The sequence below is a fragment of the Mustelus asterias genome, chromosome 25 (assembly GCF_964213995.1).
Source record: "Mustelus asterias chromosome 25, sMusAst1.hap1.1, whole genome shotgun sequence".
NCBI classification, from domain to species: Eukaryota; Metazoa; Chordata; class Chondrichthyes; order Carcharhiniformes; family Triakidae; genus Mustelus; species Mustelus asterias.
In genome coordinates, this window is record NC_135825.1 from 48,969,385 (window position 1) to 48,994,039 (window position 24,655).

General features: G+C 44.9%; 1 protein-coding gene across 2 annotated transcripts in view; it reads left to right on the top strand.

Annotated features, from left to right (window-relative positions):
• The window catches only part of bcas2 (BCAS2 pre-mRNA processing factor), a 29,574-nt gene extending 20,376 nt beyond the window's left edge, over positions 1-9,198 (top strand). Inside the window, exons 5-7 of one of the 2 annotated variants that reach the window (XM_078197969.1) lie at positions 275-325; positions 4,078-4,158; positions 8,673-9,198. In XM_078197969.1, the coding sequence (XP_078054095.1) occupies positions 275-325; positions 4,078-4,158; positions 8,673-8,799 (259 nt within the window). In that variant the 3' untranslated portion in view covers positions 8,800-9,198. The remainder of the gene's footprint in view (positions 1-274; positions 326-4,077; positions 4,159-8,672) is intronic. The other variant, XM_078197970.1, reaches the window with a different exon arrangement.
• The last annotated feature ends 15,457 nt before the right edge of the window (positions 9,199-24,655 follow it).

The window sequence follows — 24,655 nt, forward strand, 5'->3', positions numbered from 1 at the left end:
CCGTCTGAGCTGTGCAATCACACAGCTCGGGTGGTGTTCACAGCCAAACAAAAACAATTAAAGAGGTCCTTGAACTTATTTGGATGAAATATTTACAGGCAAAGAGATTTATGGAATTGAGTTTGTGGTGGGGCTAAAGACTGACTTCAGTCTTAATATTTAGTTGGAGAAAATTACTTCTCATCCATTACAAGACAAATTAGTTGATAATCAAACAAATTTTCCCCAAGGATTTACGTTTCTTTTTCCCTTTCCTTCCCTCTCTCAATATTAGCAATCTGGTACAGATGATTGAAAATGCTCAGAAGGAGCTTCAGAGACTGAGGTGAGAATTTTGAGTTGTGGTTTGTTCTTCTTTGTGTGGGTAGCAGCCCCTCATGCACGCCCTTTGAGCTGCTGGCTTTGACGTGTGCATTGAAGGGCATGACAGGTGCTGTGTAGAGGATGTGATCTGTCTCTCATGCAAACACATTCAACTACCACAGACATGTTTTGTGCAAATTTTCCAATCCTTTGACACCAAGCATGTAAATGTAGACGATTGCAGGGTTGGTCATTGGATATTACGCTGTTTAAATTACTTGCACAGGGTTTCTCACTTTAACATCATTCTGATTTTAAGCACTGTATTTGTAATAAAGCTATTATGAAATACTGAGGCTCACAAAGACTGACTTGCATTTCTTTACAACCCTTTAATACCTCCGGATGTCCCAAAGCACTTTGTAGCCCATGAAATACATAGAATTATAGCACAGAAGAAGCTGTTCAACCTGTTGTCTATGCCGGCTCTCAAGAGCAATTCAGCCTGTCTCACACTGCTGCCTTCTAATGCGTGGCCCAGCAAATCTTTCCCCCTCTGATTATCCCATTCCATTTTGAAGCCTACAGTTGAATCTGCTTCCAGCACACTCTGACAGTACATCCCAAATCCTAACCACTCACTGCATTTTTAAAAAAAAGTTTTTCCTCGTGTTTCAACGTGCTTCTTTTGCCATTTAGCTTAAGTCCGTGTCCTCCTTGACCCATCTGCCGATGGCAACAGTTTCTATTGTCTCTCTCCATAGCCTTCTGATTTTGAACACTTCTATCAAATCTTCTCCATTCTGCTGTCTTAACTGAAGTCCCTTGTTCCTGAAGTTATTCTTTCTGCACTCTCTAAAGCCTTCACATCCTTCCTCAAGTGAGGTGTCCAAAATTAAATACAATAATCTAATTAAGGTGAAACCAGTGTTTCATCAAGGTTCACTGTCATTTACTTGCTTTTGCACTTCGTGCCTCAATTGATAAAGGCCAGGATTCTGTATTAGCCATTTTCTCAACCAGCCTTGTCACTCATCAAAATGAGTTCCTTCATACTTCACTACATTGAGTTTCAAGCCACATGTCCAACCGTTCCACTAGTCTCTTAACGTCCCCACTCTGTCCATTTCTCCTCTTGTGAGACATGTCTATAGAAGACTTTCGGGTTTTCTTTTTGTCAGCTGCCTGTCTCGTTTTCTTTTTGACTCCCCCCGTTCCTGTATTCGGCCTGGTTTTTTGCTTATTTTATCAACTTGACATCTGTCATGTGCATCCTTGACCAAATAACCTGTTTTTGCAAAGTTAACTGAGGGATAAATATTGGCCCTGTTACTGGGGATAACACCCCTGCTCTTCTCCAAATAGCGCAATAAGATCTTTTACATCCACCTGAGACAGACAGGACTTTGATTTAATGTCTCATCCAAAAGACAGCATCTCCAATACTGCAGCCCTCCTTCAGTGGTGCACTGGAGTTGTCAACCTTGAATGTGCTCAATTCCTGGAGTGGGTCTCGAATCTGGCTAGAAGTACGAATACACCCGAGCTGCGGCTGACCGCTATCATATTTTGATGGGTGAGATTTTCCAGAATGCTGTCTGATTCTCAGCATGAATGCACTCTGTGAAATTTTACCACCTGTTCCTTGATAAATGTGTAACCTTAAGGGTGTTCAGCAAACTGCTGTGTCCAATCTGCATTTTGAAATCTCAGCCTCTGACATTGCTGCAGTTTCTTCATATTGCATCCCAATATTTCTTTGCATGTGTAGAATTGTGTTTATCTTTCTCGACTGACAGAACAACCCCAAAAGAAAGTAGCAACAAAATAACAAGAGTTGGCATCAAAACTGTATTTAAAAGTATTTTTGCTCATCTGTTCCTGAGGTACATTTGGGTTTTCCATTTGAGCTTGGAAATGCATTGTGAAAGTTTTTCTCCACGCGTGAAAGAAATGCAAGTTCACAATGGGGTTAAATAAACTGTTTAGTGGTGTTGCTGATGTGATCCAAGTTAAAATGTATTTCTTTCCTAAAATCCAAGATTACCAAATCTTGCGAATTCCAAGCACAGCTAAGTATTCCCCTCCTTTATCTTCTCTTAAATTGTCCCCTTCCCTCCATATCAATAAACCAGTCTGTAAACATCACAACCATGTTGACAGTCCTTCTGTGGCCCTGGTATCTGGGCAGCTGTTGGGGAAGAGCTTTTTTGTAATTAAATAATATGAATCAAATATCTGCATGATGTATCTTAAACAGTGGTTAAGGGAAAAAATTTTTTTTAAGTCAGTCCTATAAACCCAGATTTACTTCATTCCACCCAAGAGTTCCTTTTATCTTATGAAATCTTGATGGTTTGTTCGCCTTTCCCTGGGATCAACCCAATCACAGCTCTCCAGAATTCACTGGTTTCTCTTCAGCATTCCAGCTATTCTCCAAGGTACAAGGGTCCTTCCATTAGTTTTTGGCAAAGAAACCCTCCAACTTCCCTCAAAACCGTCATTATTCTGGATTTCACAGCTCAAGCATGGGCCTCCTTGCAACTTCTTCTGGGGGGTTTTAACATCAGAAAACATCCTTGGTTTCTAGTGGTCCACTGCTATAGTTTCGAACTGCAACCAAGCTGATTACTTCTAGAATTACAACTTTATTAATTCATGGGACATAACATCGCTGGCTGGCCAGCATTTATTGCCCATCCCTAGTTGCCCCTGGAGGGCAGTTGAGAGTCAATCATATTGCTGTGGCTCTGGAGTCACATGTAGATCAGACTAGGTAAGGACAGCAGATTTCCTTCCCACATAACATAAATGAACCAGATGGGTTTTTCCGAGAGTCAACAATGGTTTCATGGTCATCAGTAGATTCTTAATTCCAGATATTATTGAATTCAAATTCCACCATCTGCTGTGGATTCAATCCCGAGTCTCCAGAACATTAGCTGAATTTCTGGACTAACAGTCTAGCGCTAATACCACTGGGCCATCGTCTCCCCAGGTGATATGGTTAACTGGCTTTCACTGGGTGGATTACTGTAGATCGCCTCCTTTGACTTCAAACTAAACACATCTGCCAGTCAATTTTCCCCCTTGCTAACTTTGATTTGTTTTGCATTCCTGCTCCCACTCGCTGGCGGTTTCATGGATAATAGATCTAGCATTTACTAGTTAACTTTATCTCTCAACTTCCAAGGAACTACAAGCTGCTCAAGTCCAAAACTACTTTCCAAACATCAACCAGGCTCTGCCCTAACTGAATTCACAGATATAAATTTAAAAACAAAGATCCACTCTTCATGACAATGTGATGTACACTGCCTGTTCCCAGGTAGAAATGTAAATTGACTACCTCTTTTAATGCTGGGAAACTATGAATAATTTGCATCTTTTACCAGATTAACTGCAGATGTCATGTCTCTGGTTCTTTAGCTAAGTCCACCTGCTGTTTGTAACTCTCTCTCCCTTTTACTCCTGACTTTATTCAGTAAACACAAGTTGCCTTTTGAATTCTAATTATCCTAATTCCGTGTGGTTTGCCAACCTCCAGATGTTTGCAGGGTTTTTTTTCCCCCACAATATATTTAAAATTTAATTTCTAAAACTAAGAAGCAATACCTTTCAAACGAATGAACTAGGACGGGTCTATGTAACAATAGTGGTCGAGCGTGAAAACCTTCGATTCTTCCTTCAGTCTCTGAGGAACATGATGTTTGTTTTATTTATGTTACAAACTTCCTGAGTGTGTGTATACATCTGCTATTCTGTTTGATTCAGAAAACAGATTCAAGACCTGAACTGGCTGAGGAAAAATGACCAGCTTGCTGCTGGCAGTAAACTACGAGAAATGGAATCCAAGTGAGTGAAATAACATTGGACTGCAGAATTTTTTACAATTGTTGAAAGGGCGATGAATGAATATTACATCTTTAATATATCGAGCACAAGTTTTTTTTTCAGTTCAAAGTGCCAGTAACCATAACTCTGATTTCCCCTTCAGATCTGTAGATGACCTAATTTCATAGGTTACAGAATTGTGTGTATATCCTACATTCAAATAGCAAATAGATATAATGGCATTGAGAGAGGTGAAAGAGAATCTATCTTTTAAATCTGAAATTAAGTCATATTGGACTCCATGTTAATATTCTCTCTCAACCGATGTTGCTGAATCTACTTGAGTTTTTCCCAGCACTGTTTTTATTTTAAATCTCCAACATGCACAGATTTTGTAAAATCTGAAAATGGGTCTTATACAGATGGGGAAGTGGTGGGATAACGGTATTGTCACTGGTAGTAATCCAGAATAAGAAGTCTAACAACACCAGGTTAAAGTCCAACAGGTTTATTTGGTAGCAAAAGCCACTAGCTTTCGGAACATCCTGTGGGTTAGGTTGATTGGCCATGCAAAATTGTCCCTTTTTTAATGTGAGGGGGACGAGCAGGGTAAATAAGTGGGGTTATGGGGATAGGGCCTGGATGGATTGTGATCTGTGCAGGCTCAATGGGCCAAATGGCCTCCTGCAGTGTAATGATTCTATTCAATGTTGACCTCTCGCAGCCCTGCTCAAGGACACATCAAGCCATTTTCTACTCTGGGCATATGAATGAAGAATGGCCTCCTTCATCTGTATCTATTCAACATATATAGAATTAAAATAATCCTAAAGAGGTTGATCAGTCCTGACATCCTCCAGTTAAATTTTTAAAAACAACTGAGCCATTTGTAAAGAGCCGCGTAAATGATAGCAGAATATTCTACCTTCATCATTAAAGCTAAAATATTCTGCTATCATTATAAAGTAGCAAAATTAAAAGCTTGGGGACTTGGGTTTTGCAGGGAGTAAAGTTTTTCGAGCAGTGCACCTGTTTTACTTGCATTGGAAAAGTATTAATGCAGAATTCTAACCAGTGGCACTCGGGTGAAAAAGCTGAATCCTTCAAGGTTCAAGCCCTTGCTGACACCGAGCAATTGGATGGTTCATTGCCAGTATCACAGTTACTGGGATAGTAAGTCTCTAACTGTACAAGGTGTGAATGAACAGCTCGGGGATCGGCATTTTGAGCAGGGACTCTCTCAGCACAGCTGCTGTAAATTCAGACACCAAAACAGTGAATTAATTAAAGGTCACGAGAAATTAAATACTTCCAGGCTAGAGGGAAACATAAATGGTAGAGTAGCTACATCAAGATGAACTGGGAGAAAGAGAAGAGACCTTTTATCAGAAGTTAGATTAGATATAGTTAGATTAAAAGAACAAGGAGAGGGGAGAAGACAAATACATTAATCTGAGGGAGGGAAGGGAATAGTTTCATACAAAGGTAACCTATTTCTAGTTGCTTTAATATTGTATCAAGAAAACATTGGTGATGTTGTTCCTTGTGTATGGGCATTGTGTATCTGTGACTTGGCACTGGATCTTCCTAACCATATACTTTGAATTTCAGTAAGGTTGCAATGAGTCGTGCAAGAGCTGAACATCAGAAACTGGTACCAGTAGGTAGTTTTCACTAAGCGTAAAAGTGGCTACAGCAGCTGTATTTTGTAGACTTCAACGGGTGCTGGTTGGAATTCTCTGACCTCGCCCGCGGCTGGGTCCCGCTGCAGTGAATGGAGATTTGGCTGAGCACCAAATTCTTTGTTCTTGCTGGTAGCAGTGGCAGGGTGTCCAACATCAGAGAATTCCGTCCACTATCTGTCATCAGCAATTCGAGTATATATCAAATCTAATTTCAAGGGCCTGGTTTTATACTGGATCCAGATGTTTGATTTGATTTATTATTGTCACATGTATTAGTATACAGTGAAAAGTATTGTTCCTTGAGCGCTATACCGACAAAGCATACCATTCATAGAGAAGGAAAAGAGAGAGTGCAAAATGTAGCGTTTATAGTCAGTGTTACATGTCTAACCAGCTTCAACTTTGCAGTTGTAATTCAAAGTTTCATTTTGCTAAGTCCCTCCACTTAATGTTAATCCTTCATGGGTACAAATGCATTATTTTCCAAGCAACGTGTAATGAAAGGTTGCATTCCGTTGGAGAAGCAGAGAATTCTTTCTGTTGAAGCAATATAATGGCAAAATCTTCCTGGTCCTGTGGAGACCGGTTTAAAGGCAGGTCCAGGGAGCAAACTTGTGGATTAGGGTTCTGATAAAAGGAGTAGTTCCAGCATTTTCTGTTTTTATTGTCAATTGCGGTGATAGTTCAGCAGAAGACAGGCGATCAACGGCAGAGGCTACCTACCCGTAGCAATGAACAGCCATTATTGATCAATTAAGGGCTCATTTGAAGGGGAAGAGGAGGCCTCTGACAGGATTTTCCTGGTAACTGAGCAAATTGTGACAGAGTGTCAACCCTGGCAGCTCCATGGAGGCGACCTGTCCCAGCAGCAGTCATCAGTACATAACGTTAGAGCAGGAATAGACCATTCAGCCTGTTGACCTCGCTCCAGCATTCAATCTGATCATGTCTGATCTTTGGCATCAATTCCACTTGCATTCCTGCTCCCCATATCCATTGATTCTCAGACAACAAAAATCTGCATGTTTCAGCCTAAAAGCATATTCCGTGATGAAGCATCTACAACTGCATAGCAGCATAGGGCAAAATCTTAGGTTCTTTTCGTGATGAGAGAATGAGGAAATAGATGTTCATGCTCTATTGGGTTTAGAAGGTGAGGTAATCTCACTGAAACAAGATTCTACCCCAGAGGACTGTGAAAGCTCAGTAATTATGTTCAGGACAGAGATTGATAGATTTTTTTTGGATCTTGAAGATATCAAGAGATTACCGGGTTTAATCCCCGACTTGGGTCACTGTCTATATGGGTTTCCTCCCACAGTCTGAAAGATGTGCTGGTTAGGTGCATTGACCCGAACAGGTGCCAGAGTGTGGCATCTAGGGGAATTTCACAGTAACTTCATTGCAGTATTAATGTAAGGCTTACTTGTGACTAATAAATAAACTTTTAAACTTTTTAGATATGGGGGTAGTGTGAGGAAATAGCATCGAGGTAGAAAATCAGTCATTATCTAGTTGAAAGGGCTGAATGGCCTGCTACTTTTCATTGCTATTTTGAGGTGGCTTGACAGGGTGGACTCGAAGGTGGTTTCCTCCAGGATCAATCCCAGGATAAGCAGGTGATCATTTAGGACTGAGATGAGAAATTTCTTCACTCAGCGGATTGAGAGAATTTGTAATTCTCTAGCCCAGAGGGTTTTTGATGTCCAGTCATTGCATATGTTTATTCAAGGCCAAGATGGATTGAGTTTTGGACTTGATAGAATTGTATGATGACTGTAGAGACTGAACTTTGAGAGGAATTTCTTAGCGACTGGTGGGAATAAGAGAAGGCCTCGATTTTGCATCGTAAGACTTTTACTACAGCAAGCAAACTAAAATCAACATAATTTAAACATTACTTAGGCACCTCATACACCAAACTAAAGAAAAGGTTCTTTCACGTTAACTAATTTACTCAAGTTACATTAGCTCTTTGCCCCACACTTCTAGCAGATGTGTAGCGTTACAAGAAAAGTCCAGAGTCACTCCAGGCTCACCAACAGGCTCACTTCTTCCTGCCACTCTTGGTCTAACCTTGGTGTCCTTTGAAAGTCGTTGTCTTCCAAGTCCGACTTTCATCAACAAGGTCCACCTCGGTGAGTCCTTGTTTCTTAAACCTCAAAGCCCGGTTTGTTCTGTCCCCTGCCAAGCCCCCTCAAACACCCTGCTTGGCATCAGTAGCTGCTAACTTCTCCACACAGCAGTCGTTGCTTGTCTCTCTCCAGGTGCTACACAGCAGCTGCCCCTTTACTGTGAAGATGTGAAAACTGTCACTTAACTTCAGTAGGTTTCTCTCCCATGGCAACCAGATCACAAAGGCACGTATCTGAGCTCCGGAATTTTGTTTTACTTTCAGTTAATGGGGACATTTTAAAACATAACCATCTTGTACAGTCCGGCGATCACAATGGAACCTTGGGATATGGGGTCCGGGCAGTAAGTTGGAATTGAAGTAGAAAATCAGCTCTGATGTTGAATGATGGAGCAGGCTCAAGGAGCTGTACAACCTACTCCTATTTCTTAAGTTCTTTAAGTGATAAAAGCACTGAAGTATATTTCTTTGAAAGTTACATGAAATTGGTTCATTGGGTTTCATACATGCTGAAAAAGAATAGATACAGACAATGGGCATTATTATCAAGAGTCAAATGTACCAGGTTATTGCTGTGCACTGATGGTCACTTTTCTGAGCAATATGGTTTGAGCTTTCTGTAAGTAAAGCTAGTCTTAAATCTAGTGGTGACAATATATGTTCTCATTTTGGCCACTTGAGCATTTAACAGCTCCCTTCACTTTGTGCCGTTTCAGCTGGGTCGCGTTGGTTAGCAAGAACTACGAGATTGAGAGAGCAATTGTCCAGCTCGAGAGTGAAATAAACAAGATGAAACAAGCACAAGGGGATGAGAACAAAGAAAACATTCGGCAGGACTTCTGAGAGTGCAAAAGAAACTCTTTGTTCAGAGCACACTGTCTTCATAAGTGGACTTGCACTCCTGTTTGTATGTTAGTTGCAATAACAATGCAGGCAGGGTTTTCTGTTTAAGAAAATGTCAGTGTTGTATTTAATGTATTCTTTGTATTGAGTAGAACAGTATTCTATGATTCCAAGTGGCCCAGACCCATTTTATTTGGACTACTGCCCTTCCCTCACACTTGCTAACTTGTCCAATATTATGAACATTTGGCAACAAAGATCTTCCTTTTAGTCAAGATATCAATTGAGATTTTGTACCAATCTAGTTCTCAGGCCTAATTAATTCTGTTGCAAAGTCTTAATAGGGTTTATATTACATTTTTATAGTTGCATATTTACAAATAAAATGGTTAGAGTTAAGTGTGCTTGTTTGTTTTCCTATTGTGTGAAGTGACTGGATGTTTATTGGCATATTTCGGTCAAGTCAGGTTACTTGGGTGTCCTTTGATAAACAGGAAACCTACACTACATACATGCATCGTCAGTAGTCCCCAAATGGATTGTCTTTTTTCCCCAGAAGTACGTCAAGCAACCCCAACATTTAGTGAGACACGGGAGTCCTTGATCTCTGAACGGGGGGGGGGGGCGTGCATGTGTGCATTCGTTCTTATATATACACATAAGATCCAATCCAGTGAGCCAATCATTCTGACAGACCAAAAGTGAATTTTATATATGATAGTGTATTCTATACTACTGAGCCCATCACCAATACACCTAAGTTAACTTAGTAAACTTCTGGGTATTGTTACTGCCTCAAAATGTTGCTTGTCACTTATCAACATTTTTGACCAAATTGGAACTGCACCATGGCCTCTTCTGTAACATCCGGTCCCTGTGGTGTGCCGAGATAAGCTTTCTGCACTGCCTACAGACTCTTGACAAGTTAGATCTCTTGGGACCATCTGAGCATTCCCTCCTTGAAATAGAAGTTTTAGATCAGCATGATCTGCCAACATTCTGCGTGGGAGGCTTTTAACCAGACTATTGATGTGAAGAACAGATATTCCCTATGGAGCAAATTGTTTGTCTAAAACAGGCTCTATTCAATCAAGACCACTTCTTTGCAAACCTTATTTTGTTAGTTTAAGATACTTCCACTAACTGCTTGATTTGGATGTGTCTACGCAATGTTTTTGTTTTCACATAATATGAATGTCAATTATTTGGTGATCTTTGTTTTCTATCTCTCCTTACTGGTACTTCACTGAGGTGGGAGAACACTGCAGCTCATTGCTCAAAACATGTGATAGCTTCGATCCAGCAACTAATACTAAACTGAAACACCAAGGAAAACGGCCATAGAATGCAAAGCAGCACCAAGGCTGAAGAGAAGAAACACTTACCCTTTTTGTGACTCCCAAAGACTCAATTCTCTGCATGTCTCCAATCTTGCATTTTATGCAGCTCTGATTGCTTTGCTTTGCTCCTGTTTGGTCAGCTGCCTTGAGTTTTATCTATAAACCTCTCTACCTTGCCCATCTTTTAAGATGACTAAACACCTACCTTTATGACCTTCAGTCCTGATAACTCCTCCTGCAGCTCTGGGTCAATCACTCTCTCCAACTGGCTCTGAATCCTGTTGAGATTGATTGTTCTTTGTGGAGTGTTGGCACAGGCAGGGATGAGGCAATGGCATCAGGTGTTGCTCAGCTGCATTTGTGGGAGGGGAGGGGGGAGGATGAGAATAGAAGAGCAATAATGACATGGTATTCAATAGGTCAACAGACAGGCAAATGCATTTAAATAGCCATTGCAACCATTTTGGGCGCAGTCCCGATCATGGCCATTCTTGGGCTTTGGTAAATGGGGAACCAGTTGGAGGTGGGTGTGGACTGCACTACTCCCCTCACGCCCGACTTTATCAAGTTTCCGCGCCCAAAAATGGGTGCAACTCAATGGTAAAATCGGGCCCCTGGTGCCAGTGTTGGTGTGTATGGAAATGGGAAGCTGATGAACACACGTGGCTGGAGAGTGATTATTCAGGAGGGAGCGACCACCTGGCGGGGGTTGGGTGGGGGTGGGGAGCCAGATGAGTTTCATTTCAAGAAGGCTGAGACCAATATCCAGATGGGTTGGGGATCGTTGTAACTAACTTGGAGGGGAACCTGAGACTAGGTTCAGAAGGGAGAAAAATAGTACTTGTTTGGAAAGCAGAAGAAACAACGTTTACAAAATAGACAAAAAGGGAGTTTGGTGGTGCTAAATATTGCAATGTAAGAAGTCTAGGCAATAAGACGGATGAGTTGAGAGTACTGATGGACTTGTATGAGTATGATATAGCTATTGTAAGACCATAAGAAATAGGAGTGGACCATTTGGCCCTTCATGTCTGCTCTGCCATTCAATAAGCTTATGGATCATGTGATTGTGGCCTTAACTTCGCTTCCCTGTCCACCCCCTAGAACACTTTGTGTAGATCAAAAATCTGTAACTCAACCCTGTATATATTCAACTCATGGTGAACAATCACTGAAACAACTCTATGATGACATCAACAAGTTCCATCCCACCATCAGGCTCACCATAGACTACTCTCCGGAATCGGTTGCATTCTTGGACACACGCATCTCCATTAAGGGCGGTCACCTCAGCACCACGGATAACCTCACGATGCTCCACTTCTCCAGCTTCCACCCTAAACACGTTAAAGAAGCCATCCCCTACGGACAAGCCCTCCGTATACACAGGATCTGCTCGGATGAGGAGGATCGCAACAGACACCTCCAGACGCTGAAAGATGCCCTCATAAGAACAGGATATGGCGCTCGACTCATTGATCAACAGTTCCAACGCGCCACAGCCAAAAACCGCACCGACCTCCTCAGAAGACAAACACGGGACACAGTGGACAGAGTACCCTTCGTTGTCCAGTACTTCCCCGGAGCGGAGAAGCTACGGCATCTCCTCCGGAGCCTTCAACATGTCATTGATGAAGCCGAACATCTCGCCAAGGCCATCCCCACATCCCCACTTCTTGCCTTCAAACAACCGCACAACCTCAAACAGACCATTGTCCGCAGCAAACTACCCAGCCTTCAGGAGAACAGTGACCATGACACCACACAACCCTGCCACAGCAACCTCTGCAAGACGTGCCGGATCATCGACACAGATGCCATCATCTCACGTGAGAACACCATCCACCAGGTACACGGTACATACTCTTGCAATTCGGCCAACGTTGTCTACCTGATACGCTGCAAGAAAGGATGTCCCAAGGCATGGTACATTGGGGAAACTATGCAGACGCTGCGACAATGGATGAATGAACACCGCTCGACAATCACCAGGCAAGACTGTTCTCTTCCTGTTGGGGAGCACTTCAGCGGTCACGGGCATTCGGCCTCTGATATTCGGGTAAGCGTTCTCCAAGGCGGCCTTCGCGACACACGACAGCGCAGAGTCGCTGAGCAGAAACTGATAGCCAAGTTCCGCACACACGAGGACGGCCTCAACCGGGATATTGGGTTCATGTCACACTATTTGTAACTCCCACAGTTGCGTGGACCTGCAGAGTTTCACTGGCTGTATTGTCTCCAGACAAGACACATCTTTTTAGCCTGTCTTGATGCTCTCTCCATTCACATTGTTTTGTTTCTTAAAGACTTGATTAGTTGTAAGTATTCGCATTCCAACCATTATTCATGTAAATTGAGTCTGTGTCTTTATAAGCTCTGTTTGTGAACAGAATTCCCACTCACCTGAAGAAGGGGCTTAGAGCTCCGAAAGCTTGTGTGGCTTTTGCTACCAAATAAACCTGTTGGACTTTAACCTGGTGTTGTTAAACTTCTTACTATATTCAACGAGCCAGTGTTGACTCTTATCTGGGGAAAGGAAAGCCAGAGATTAGTGATCTCTGAGAAGAAATTCCTCCTCATTTCTGTTTTAAATGGAGACTCCTTATTTTTAAACTGTGCCCGAGTCCTGGATTCCTCCATGAGGGGAAACATCCTCTCAGCCTCTATTACCAAGACGTGACTAAAAGAAGGACCAGAATGGCAGCCCAATATTCATGGGTACAGGGCTTTTGGGTGAGATCGGGGATAAAAAGATGGTGGCAGTGGCAGGGTGTGTTCGCAATATTGATTAAAGAAATAATTCTAGCTGTGAAGAGGGATTATATGGTAGAAGGATCATTAAATGAGGGAACAAGAAAGGGACAGTCACACGGTGGCACAGTGTTAGCACTGCTGCCTCACAGCGCCTGGGACCCGGGTTCAATTCGGGCCTTGGGTCACTGTGTGGAGTTTGCATGTTCTGCCCCTTTCTGCGTGGGTTTCTTCCGGGTGCTCTGGTTTCCTCCCATGGTCCAAAGATGTGCAAGTTAGGTGAAGTGACCATGCTAACTTGTTCCTCAGTGTCCCAAGATGTGTAGTTTAGGCAATTAGTGGGATAACCTCTGTGGGGTTATGAGGATGGGGTGGGGATGGTCCTGGGTAAGATGCTCTGTCACAGAGTCGATGGGCCAAATGATCTCCTGCACAGTGGGGATTCTGTGTTCTATGATACTGCAAGTGTACTGTTAAACCCCTAAAGAGTCAGAGCGAGATAGAAGAGCAAATATGTAGGCAAATCTCTGAGAATTGGAAAAACAATACAGCAGTAAGAGTGTGTGTTTCAACTACTTTAATTCTATCCCAGTTAATATTTGAGTGAAAGGCATAGAGGGAGCTGAATTGTTAAAGGCACTCGGGAGAACAACTTTTAAGCAGTATGCAGCAAAGGTGAGAAAAGGTAACAAGGAGGCACTACTAAACACATCACCCAACCTAATGAGTCCTCTAATCTTCCAAAAATCAGAACTGTGGTCCACAGTGGGAAACCTGGGTTAGCCTGAATGGAGGACAGCAGGAATCCAAATCATACACCATCCTCCACTCTCTCAGAGTGTTAGTGATATTGGATTCTCACATTTGTCAGGCACAGTCTTGAAATCCTTAAGACACTTAAGAGCTTGTAAGGATACTCAGACTGGCCAGCCAAATGGAGGTGAGGTCCCCTCTTACCCACTTCTGTCTAAATGTAAGATAAGAGGCTAATTGATAGATCTTTTAATATTCCACATTGCTGGACTCCATCCCCCCCACCTTGAACTAGGAAGCTGCAATTAGCTCAATTTTAAGTGTCGTCATTGTCTACAGGAACAGTGCCAGAAGACTGGAGGATAGCAAATGTTGTCCCCTTGTTCAAGAAGGGGAGTAGGGACAACCCTGGTAATTATAGACCGGTGAGCCTTACTTCTGTTGTGGGCAAAGTATTGGAAAGGATTATAAGAGATAGGATTTATAATCACCTAGAAAGGAATAATTTGATTAGGGATAGTCAGCACGGTTTTGTGAAGGGTAGGTCGTGCCTCACAAACCTTATTGAGTTCTTTGAGAAGGTGACCAAAGAGGTGGATGAGGGTAAAGCAGTTGATGTGGTGTATATGGATTTCAGCAAAGCGTTTGATAAGGTTCCCCATGGTAAGCTTTTGCAGAAAATACGGACACATGGGATTGAGGGTGATTTAGTGGTTTGGATCAGGAATTGGCTAGCTGTAAGAAAACAGAGGGTGGTGGTTGATGGGAAATATTCATCCTAGAGTTCAGTTACTAGTGGTGTACCACAAGGATCTGTTTTGGGGCCACTGCTGTTTGTCATTTTTATTAATGACCTGGATGAGGGCGTGGAAGGATGGATTAGTAAATTTGCGGATGACACTAAAGTCGGTGGAGTTGTAGACAGTGCGGAGAGAAGTGGCAGGGTACAGAGGGACATAGATAAGCTGCAGAGCTGGGCTGAGAGGTGGCAAATGGAGTTTAATGCGGAAAAGTGTGAGGTGATTCACTTTGGAAGGAGTAACAGGAATTCAGAGCACTGGGCTAATGGTAAGATACTTGGTAGTGTGGATGAACAGAGGGATCTGGGTGTCCATGTGCATAGATCCCTGAAAGTTGGCACCTAGGTTGATAGGGTTGTGAAGAAGGCGTACGGTGTGTTAGCTTTTATTGGTAGAGGGATTGAGTTTCGGAGCCAGGAGGTCATGCTGCAACTGTACAAAACTCTGGTGCGGCCGCATTTGGAGTATTGCGTACAGTTCTGGTCGTCGTATTATAGGAAAGATGTGGAAGTGTTGGAAAGGGTGCAGAGGAGATTTACCAGGATGTTGCCTGCTATGGTGGGAAAATCGTATGAGGAAAGGCTGAGGGGCTTGAGGTTGTTTTCGTTAGAGAGAAGAAGGTTAAGAGGTGACTTAATAGAGGCATACAAGATTATCAGAAGATTAGATAGGGTGGACAGTGAGAGCCTTTTTCCTCGGATGGTGATGGCTAGCATGAGGGGACATAGCTTTAAATTGAGGGGTGAGAGATATAAGACAGATGTTAGAGGTAGGTTCTTTACTCAGAGAGTAGTAAGGGCGTGGAATGCCCTACCTGCAACAGTAGTGGACTCGTCAACATTAAGAGCATTCAAATGGTTATTGGATAAACATATGGATGATATTGGAATAGTGTAGATTAGAGGGGCATTAGATTGGTTCCACTGGTCTGCGCAACATCGAGGGCCGAAGGGCCTGTACTGCGCTGTAATGTTCTATGTTCTATGTCTCTTATTCCATATAAAGGAGCTAAACACCCCATTCATTTCCTTTAGGAATTTAGCAGAAAGCATCTTAATCAGTGCTATCTTGCCATGCTGCGATATCAGTAAAGAGGATCAACGATGGACGTCCTACTTAATAGAAGCAAGTAAGAGGCGGCGGGGGAGGGGGGGGTTGGAATTTGCCTTATAAAACTGTCAGAATGAGAGGGTAATGGAAGTAGCCAAATAAGTAAACCCTGAGGTGGACCATCTAAAGGAGAAGGGAGCAATGGGGAGGGGTCTCCTTCTAAACCTTCCCAGGGGCACAGCCTCGGATATGCAAAATTAATTTTATAGCCTGCAAAGGAGCCAAGCCTCCCCACAATATCAATAATAGCAGGGACAGAGACATCCGGCTTAGACACGAATAGCAACACATCATCCATGTATAACAAGATCCTCAGTTGCTTTCCACCACAAGACAACCCAAGAGTGAAAGCATTATGTCTAATTGCCTCCGCTAGGAACTCAATAGCTGTTGCAAACTGTAACGGGGATAATAGGCAACCCTGTCCATTCCCTCGCTGACGGCTAAAATAATCAGATCTATAACTGTTCCTGTGAACTGCCAGCAGTGGATTTTTATAAAGCACTTGCATCGACTTAACAAACTCCCCCAGCCCAAATCTTTGCAATGCGTAGGATAAATAATTCCACTCCATCCGGTCAAAAGTTTCCTCTGCATTTAATGAGATCACTAAGGTATCTATCGCCTGCTTTTGGAAGACCTGAATAATATTTAATAACCTCCTAACATTGTTACATCAATTCCTGCACTTTGTGAACCCAGTCTGATAGCCCTGGATAATCAAGGGGAGAATTCTTCCTGGACACAATGTCAGTATTTTAGACAACAATTTCAAAACTACATTTAAGAGTGAAATTGGCTTATAGGATGTACATTCCTCAGGATTCTCGCCTGCCTTCAACATTAAGGAGATCTTTGCTTCTCAAAGTGACTGAGGCAGCAGAGCTACTTCGACTGAACTGCTTCGAATGAATGGTTATACGTACAGATCGGAGGATCTATTAGCAAGCCTTTAAATTCCTTATATAATTCGCTCCCAAAACTATCGGCATGGTAGCACAGAGGTTAGCACTGTTGCTTCACAGTGCCAGGGACCCAGGTTCGATTCCCAGCTTGGGTCGCTGTCTGTGCGGAGTCTGCACGTTCTCCCTGTGTCTGCGTGGGTTTCCTCCGGGTGCTCCAGTTCCCTCCCACATTCTGAAAGGCGTGCTGGTTAGGGTGCATTGCGCCAGACTGTGGTGACTAGGGGAATTTCACAGTAACTTCATTGCAGTGTTAATATAAGCCTTGTGACTAATAAATAAACTTTTACTTTATCAGGCCCCGGAGCCTTACCAAACTGAAGATTCCTTAAGGTAAAAAAACACTTCCTCCTTAGAAATTGGGGCATTTAGGGTTGACCTTTAGTCTTCAGAAATTTTTGGGAGTTTAAAGAAAGAAAATGCTCCCCAAGTACCTATGTATATATGTAAACACTCCATATGTACCTATGTATATATGTAAATTCTCCCTATGTACCTATGTATATATGTAAATGCTCCATATGTACTAGTGCATCTCCAGACTGACCCATTTTATGTAAATCAGCATATAAGTTTTTAAATGCCTTATTAATATCCTCTGTCTCAACATCCTATTACCCTTGGAACCTCGCACAGAGAAAATAGCCGTAGAGTTTATTTCTCCTTAGAAAGGAGAGTCAAACATCTACTCAGTTTATTTCCAAACTTTTGTTTGGCAAACTTTATATTCCTCTCAGCATGTTGAGTCGGCAGGGAGTCCAGTGCTGTTTGGATTGCATGCGTTTCTTCCAGCATTGAGTGGCTAGGATCCTTACACTCCCTCTCTGTTTCTGCCTATTTTGTTTCAAGCTTCAAGGAAGGTTATTGTATAAATGTACGGGATATTAAAGAAGGGGTTTAAGATGGAGGAGAAAAGTCACAGTCTAAAGTTGTTGAACTCAATATTGAGTTCTGAGGGTTGTAATATATCTAATTGGAAGATGTGCTTGCTACTCCTCCAGCCTGCGTTGGGTTTCACTCGAGTATTGCAGCAGGCCAAGGATGGACGAGAGCAAGGTGCTGAGTAAAATAGGAAGCAACAGGGAGGTTGGGATCATGCTTGCAGACTGATTCCAAGATCCCCAGTATTTTGCTTCGATTTACAAGGATGTTGTCTGGACTGGAGATTTTCACTTACGTGAAAAGACTGGATTGACTAACATTGGTTTATTTCAAACAGAGGAGGCTGTGGGGAAATCTAATTCATAGAATCATAGAATCCCTACAGTGCAGAAAGAAGCCATTCAGTCCATTGGGCCTGTACCAACAACAATCCCACCCACCCATCCCCGTAATGCCAGATATTAACCCTACTAATCCCCCAACCTACACATCTTGGGACACTAAGGGGCAATTTAGCATGGTCAATCCACCTTGGACTGTGGGAGGACTCCCGAAAGTTGGCTAAGGCCCTGGAGGATGTTTCAGTCATGGGAATCCCTCCTGGCACCCCGGCCATTGACAGATTGGCCTGAACTCTGTGACACTCATGTTGACGATCAGAGTGGCTGTGAGAAGGTCCTCATTGAGGAACACGTGCAGTATAATTTCTGGGTGTAGCCACCTCCTAACCAGACATTATGTAGGTGGCACTTCAGAGTTTATGCAGTGCGAAGAGTCATGTTAAGGGCATCATGGGGTATGGAACACAGCAGGCTGCCTTCACCTCATGCGCGTCCTGGGAAGTCACTGAGACGTAGTATTAGATCATGCAAGAATAAGAAGATTTAGGAGCACCAAGAGGGCACGGGTGAGGGCAGACACCATAGTTTGGGATAGGATAATTGGCCCTGTAAATAATCAGCATTACAGAATATTGCACCTCAAAGCCGCAATTCCTTTGTCTTTGACCCATTTCCCACATGGAGTTTATCTCTCCTTCTGTACTCAGAATCTCCTACCAGGCCCCCAAGCAACCCCAACAGTTAGAGCCATAGAGACCCACAGTGACCGACATCCTGGAATGAATGTCTCATCACTCACTGAATCCGAGGCCTTGTTACTTCCTCCCCCGCGCCCCCCCCCGCCCATCCCCCCCCACCCCACCCCGCCCATCACCCCCACGCCGGAGCATTGGACAAAACAATGGTGCCACCGGCCTTCACTCAGACATGAGCCTGGAAGTCTGTGTGCAGTCAGAAGACAGGCAGGACTCAGACTGGGGCAGCATCACAGCGAATCATCATCACCTTCCCGCCTGGACACAGCCAAACACAGGCTCATCACCCTGTTGTGACGTCACTGAGACTCTCAGAGGGGGTAAGGGGGGAGCACTATTCTGGAGGGTGTGGACAAGGGTTCTAGAACAGTAGGCAAGGGTCTTTTGGAAGGTCGACAGGCTTCTTGGTTGGGGGTGTGGATGGGGTTGTTTGCTGGAGCTGCCAGACACCAAGCCTCCTAATCAAGAGTACCTGGCAGCAGTCAGGGCCTCCTGATCCTCCTGGCATGCTGGACCCTTGCTGCTGCCTGTCCTCCATCCTCTGAGTCCTTTTTGGACTCTCCCTGGACTCCCTCCTCAGAGGAATACACATGGTCCTCCTCCTCCTCCAGGATGTCACTCCGTTGCTGCACAAGGTTATGGAGGGTACAGCAGATCACTAGGACATGGGGGACTCTTTGGGGGCCGTACTAAAGAGCACTGCCAGAGTGGTCCAGGCAGCGGAACAGCATCTTCAGCTGGCCAATGAACTTCTCAATGATGGATCAGGTGGCAGCCTGGGCCTCATTGTAGTGGGTCATGGCCTCGGTCTCAGGCCTCCGCACCAGCATCATCAGCCATGACCTCGGTAGGTAGCTCTTATCCCCCATGTCCATCCCAGCAGCCTGGGTGGTCCTCGAAATCCCCAGGGATATCTAAATGCTCCAGGCTGAAGCTGTCATTCTCTCATACTCAACACACCTGACTTGTCGCCTGACAGGGAGTCAGATTCTAGCCCCCTGTCCCAACCTCTGTCTCTGAGTGACATACAGCCAGCCCCTTGGGCTGGCACATTTCAGTTGTGGGAATCCCTCCCACCCAGATACAGACCCCTGGCACCCCTGGCCATTGGCAGCAGCATGTGGCAGATTGGGCTGAGCTGTGTGGCGCTCATGTAGACAATCAGACTGGCTGTGAAAAGCCCCTCGTTGCGGAACACTTGCAGTATAATTTCTGGGTGTACGCACCTGGATGTCTGGTGCAAACTAGCCATGATGTGGAGATGCCGGCATTGGACTGGGGTAAGCACAGTAAGAAGTCTCACAGCACCACGTAGCTGGTGTTGTGAGACTTCTTACTGGGCAAACTAGCCTCCAGGAGTGGCATGCAGTTCAGACAGAACAAAGAACCCTCCTAACTTCCCTGTGATTAGACATTACGATGTTCATTGCAGAAAGCACTTCAGAGTTTATATAGTGTGAAAAGCTGTGTTAATATCTGACAAGCTCCCTCGATTGAGGCAACAGCTACTAGACCTGGTGCTTGTAACTGTTAGTGGGGCCTGAAATGGAATGTCAACAATAAAGCGCAGAGCCTGTCAAGCAGATGGAGTAAGAAGTCTCACGACACCAGGTTAAAGTCCAACAGGTTTATTTGGTAGCAAAAGCCACTAGCTTTCAGAGCGCTGCCCCTTCATCAGGTGAGTGCGAGTTCTGTTGACAAACTTGGCTGTCAGAGACTGAATGCCTGTGACCGCTGAAGTGTTCCCCAACAGGAAGAGAACACTCTTGCCTGGTGATTGTCAAGCGGTGTTCATTCATCCATTGTCATAGCGTCATGAACACTGTATTAACACCACTCGACAATCACCAGGCAGGGGTGTTCCCTTCCAGTTGGGAAACACTTCAGCGGTCACGGGCATTCGGCCTCTGATCTTCGGGTATGCGTTCTCCAAGGCGGCCTTCACAACACACGACAACGCAGAATCGCTGAGCAGAAACTGATAGCCAAGTTCTGCACACATGCGGACGGCCTCAACCGGGATCTTGGGTTCATGTCACACTATCTGTAACCCCCACGACTTGCCTGGGCTTGCAAAATCTCACTAACTGTCCTGTCTGGAGACAATACACATCTCTTTAACCTGTGCTTAACCCTCTCTCCCCTCACATTGTCTGTACCTTTAAGACTTGATACCCTGTAAAGACTCGCATTCCAATCATTATTTTGTAAATTGAGTTTGTGTCTTTATATGCCCTGTTTGTGAACAGAACTCCCACTCACCCGACGAAGGGGCAGCGCTCCGAAAGCTAGTGGCTTGTGCTACCAAATAAACCTGTTGGACTTTAACCTGATGTTGTGAGACTTCTTACTGTGTTCACCCCAGTCCAACGCCGGTATCTCCACAAGCAGACGGAGAGCAGGGGAACCAATGCGACATTAGTGGGCTTTGAAATCGACCTCATATGAAATCCCTCAAAGGCCTCACAGCAGCCAGTGAGAATGTGAGAATATTCGCCACACCAGCCTCAACCCAGCAGTGGGCCCCTCCAGGCCTGCCAAGCACCGCCGCACCCCCCCCCCCCCCACCACCACCCACACCACCCACCTCCCAAGCCCCTACACTGTGACAGTGGCTGACTTGCCCTTTTGCACCCTGGAGGCTAGTGCTAAGCAGTACTCACCTCCTCGCTCACCCTCACAATCCACGGTGCCTGGACAACACTTCAGGGGACCAGTAGTGATTTGTGTCCATGTGTCTTCCCGCTGGGCAAGGTGGGCACAGTCCAGGAGGGGTGGATGATCGTGTGCCAAACTTGTTAATAAGATTGAAATCAAGTCAATCTCATGCGAATCAGCCTCACGCCCTTTCAAGGCAAGATCCAGTTTGTGCCAGCAGAAACGGACCATGAAGGTCGTAAACTATTTGGCGCCAGGCGCAAAACCCATCGTTGGGCTCACACACAATTTCCCCGGATTGACACAATCTGCACCAAGCGCAACACAGCCGGAAAATCGTGGCCCCTTATCTGTCCTTCCTGAGCATATCCGTCTTGTGGAGTTCACCCTGTCAATTGTTTGGTTTATTTTTTAAAGCTTAAACTTTATTTATTAGTGTCGCAAGTCGGCTTACATTAACACTGCAATGAAGTTACTGTGAAAATCCCCGAGGTGCCACACTCCGGCGCCTGTTCAGGTACACTGAGGGAGAATTTAGCATGGCTAATGTACCTAACCAGCAAGTCTTTTGGACTGTGGGAGGAAACCAGAGCACCCGAAGGAAACCCACGCAGACACGGGGAGAATGTGCAAACTCCGCACAGGCAGTGACCCAAGCTGGGAATTGAACCCGGGTCCCTGGCACTATGAGGCAGCAGTGCTAACCACTGTGCCACCGTACCACTCCTGAAGAGCACCGCCAGTGGTCCAGGCAGCGGAATCGTATGTAGAACAGGCCAATGCACTGCTCAATGACAGATTGGGTAGCAGCCTGGGCCTCATTCAGGGACTCTCTGCCTGAGTCTCAGGCTTCTGCAGCAGCGTCATCAACCAGGAGGCCATTCCTGGAATGAAAATCTGGTCTGCTTGTCCTGTGCACGGAGTTGAAATGACCCAGCCAGTTCCACACTTCACAACTCACTTCATCGCCTATCTGCAAAAATCAGATCTGCCAGAAACGGGAGGAAACCTTCCCAGTACAGTCCCACCTGACACTTCTAAAGCTCCATGTCAGCTTCCTGGCTCTGCGAATATCAGGCCCAACATTTCCTTATGCTTTATTTTAGAACGCTTCAGGGAAGCATCATAAAAGTGATATATTGTTGAGAGGAACTATCGGTGTTATAACTTTAGTGAATAAGATCTCAACATATTTCTCAATGAGTTGGAGGTGAAGGGTCATCAGCTTATTGGTAACTATAAATCTAAGCCATCTAAAAACATTAAGATCTTGGCATGGAAGGAGGTTGCAGAGACTGTGGCTGTAAATCTGGTTCATCTGGTATGACCTACCCTTTACAAATCCATGCTGACACAGATCAGCTGAAAACTCTCAGGGATTTCAATCACTCTGTCCTTAACTATAGAGTATAGCATTTTCCCAACAACAGATGTTGTGCTAAATGGTTTAGAAATCCCTAGTTTTAGAAATTCTCCCACATCTTTCCTAAATAGTGGAGTGACATGTACAATTTTCCAATCTAGACTAATGGTTCTGGGACTGGGGTAGTTGGTGGGGCTATACCAGTCACTGAAGCCTCTTCAGAAGGGGATCACAGTGTGCAGGTACGTACTGATGTAGAATATGGGACAAACAGTGGAGGCAACCCAGGATGTGGAACGAACGATGCAAATGTAGGATGATCCTCCATTTTATAGGGCAGTTGGTCACCTTGTTCCCTGGTTACAGACCCCCTGACCAATGACAACAGGGCCATCCTATCCACTCAATCTAAGTGCTTTATAGTTTTGTTGACCTGAAATACTTAAGCTACAGAACTACAGCCTAGGAGCTGGAAGGTGGGATTAGGGTCTTCTTCAACTAGCCCAAACATGATGGGCAGCACAGTGGCGCAGTGGTTAGCACAGCTGCCTCACAGCGCCAGTGACCCGGGTTCGATTCCGGCCTCAGGTAACTGTCTGTGTGGATTTGCATAATCTCCCTATGTCTGCGTCGGTTTCCTCTGGGTGCTCCAGTTTCCTCCTATGGTCCAAAGTTGTGCGGTTAGGTTGATTAAGGGGCAATTTAGCATGGCCAGTTTCAGGGTAATTACAGGGTCATGGGGATAGGGGCTGGGTGGGATTGTTGTTGGTGTAGGCTCGATGGGCCAAATGGCCTCTTTCTGCACTGTAGGGATTCTATGATTCTAAGCTTGTCTGTTAATTTCACCCATCAAGGTGTGTGTGTGTGTGTCCGCACTGGTGCATTGGTGCAGGTGATGTCTGTGACACCTGGCCGGGGGCAGGTAACATATGTTGCCTCAACAGGAAAGGGCTGTGATGAGGAGTGTCAGAGGGATTGAGGAAGATGCTGGGCGTTAGGTGCTGGGAGACCGTGTGGTGTAAGGGAGTGGATTGATGTGGACATTCCAGGTGAGACAGACGGGACTGCTGCCAGGATATGACAGATAGACACCCACCCTTGCAGCTCAACTGAGGTCATTCATTTTTCTCCTGGCACTGGATGGCAGTCCTCAGTATCAGGCCGCTGGCACTGACTGCCGCAGCCACCGCATCCCAGGCTGCCCTGTGCACAGCTGCAAGCCAGTTCGGGTGCCTCCAAACCGGCCTGGAGTCCCCAGGCACCCGAACTGGTTTGTCGCTGTGCACTGTTCACAATTTAAACACTCCCTCTGCACTCACAGCCAGCCAAGCCAGGAGGATGGTAGCGCGGAGAGCTGCTCCATGGAGGCAGATCTTGCAAAGCTTCTGGAGGCAGTGGAGGAGAGGCTGGCCACCCTATACCCGCGAGTGGGAAGGCAACCCAGAAGCAGGGAAGCAAACGCAGCCTGGGATGCAGTGGCTATGGCTGGAAAATTCCCATTTCGGGCAAGATAACTGGTGTGATCACTGACGCGAATCAGATCACAATCGCCCCACACTTAATGCACTGAAAGAACCCGCAAGGCACTTCAAGATAGATTGAAAGCTAAACCTGATTTACACCACAAGAACTTGTATCAAAGTGGAAGAACCTGTTTAAGACATGGTAGCATGTCAATGTAGTTTTGGAGTTGGATAGTAAAGTCAAAGTATGGGTATGTTTTCTGTCAGAAACACCCCTATTTTGGGAATTTTTAGTGAGTTATTGGTATGAACCATATTAAAATGCTATTGTGAAGTTCAAGTTTGTGCTGCAGGTTACATTCGCAGGACAGCCATGTATTACTGCCAACACCGATTGGAATTCAAATATCTGTCTAGATTGCTTGCGGCAATGGACTTTTGTTAACAGCACTTCAGGGACTGGAATCTTTTCTATTTACAAACAGCAGGAGATAGTTTCTAGAGTCCCACCTGGTGGAGTGGAGGTGGCGTGGCGGGGGGGGTGGGGACCAAGGAAATGGTGCTAATCAGATTAATTAGCCCATTTACTGGCCAGCCCGTGGCCAAGGGATAGAATTAGAGGGTAAACTACTGGTGGGGAACAGGAGAACAGGGCAACAGATTATTCTGATCTATGAG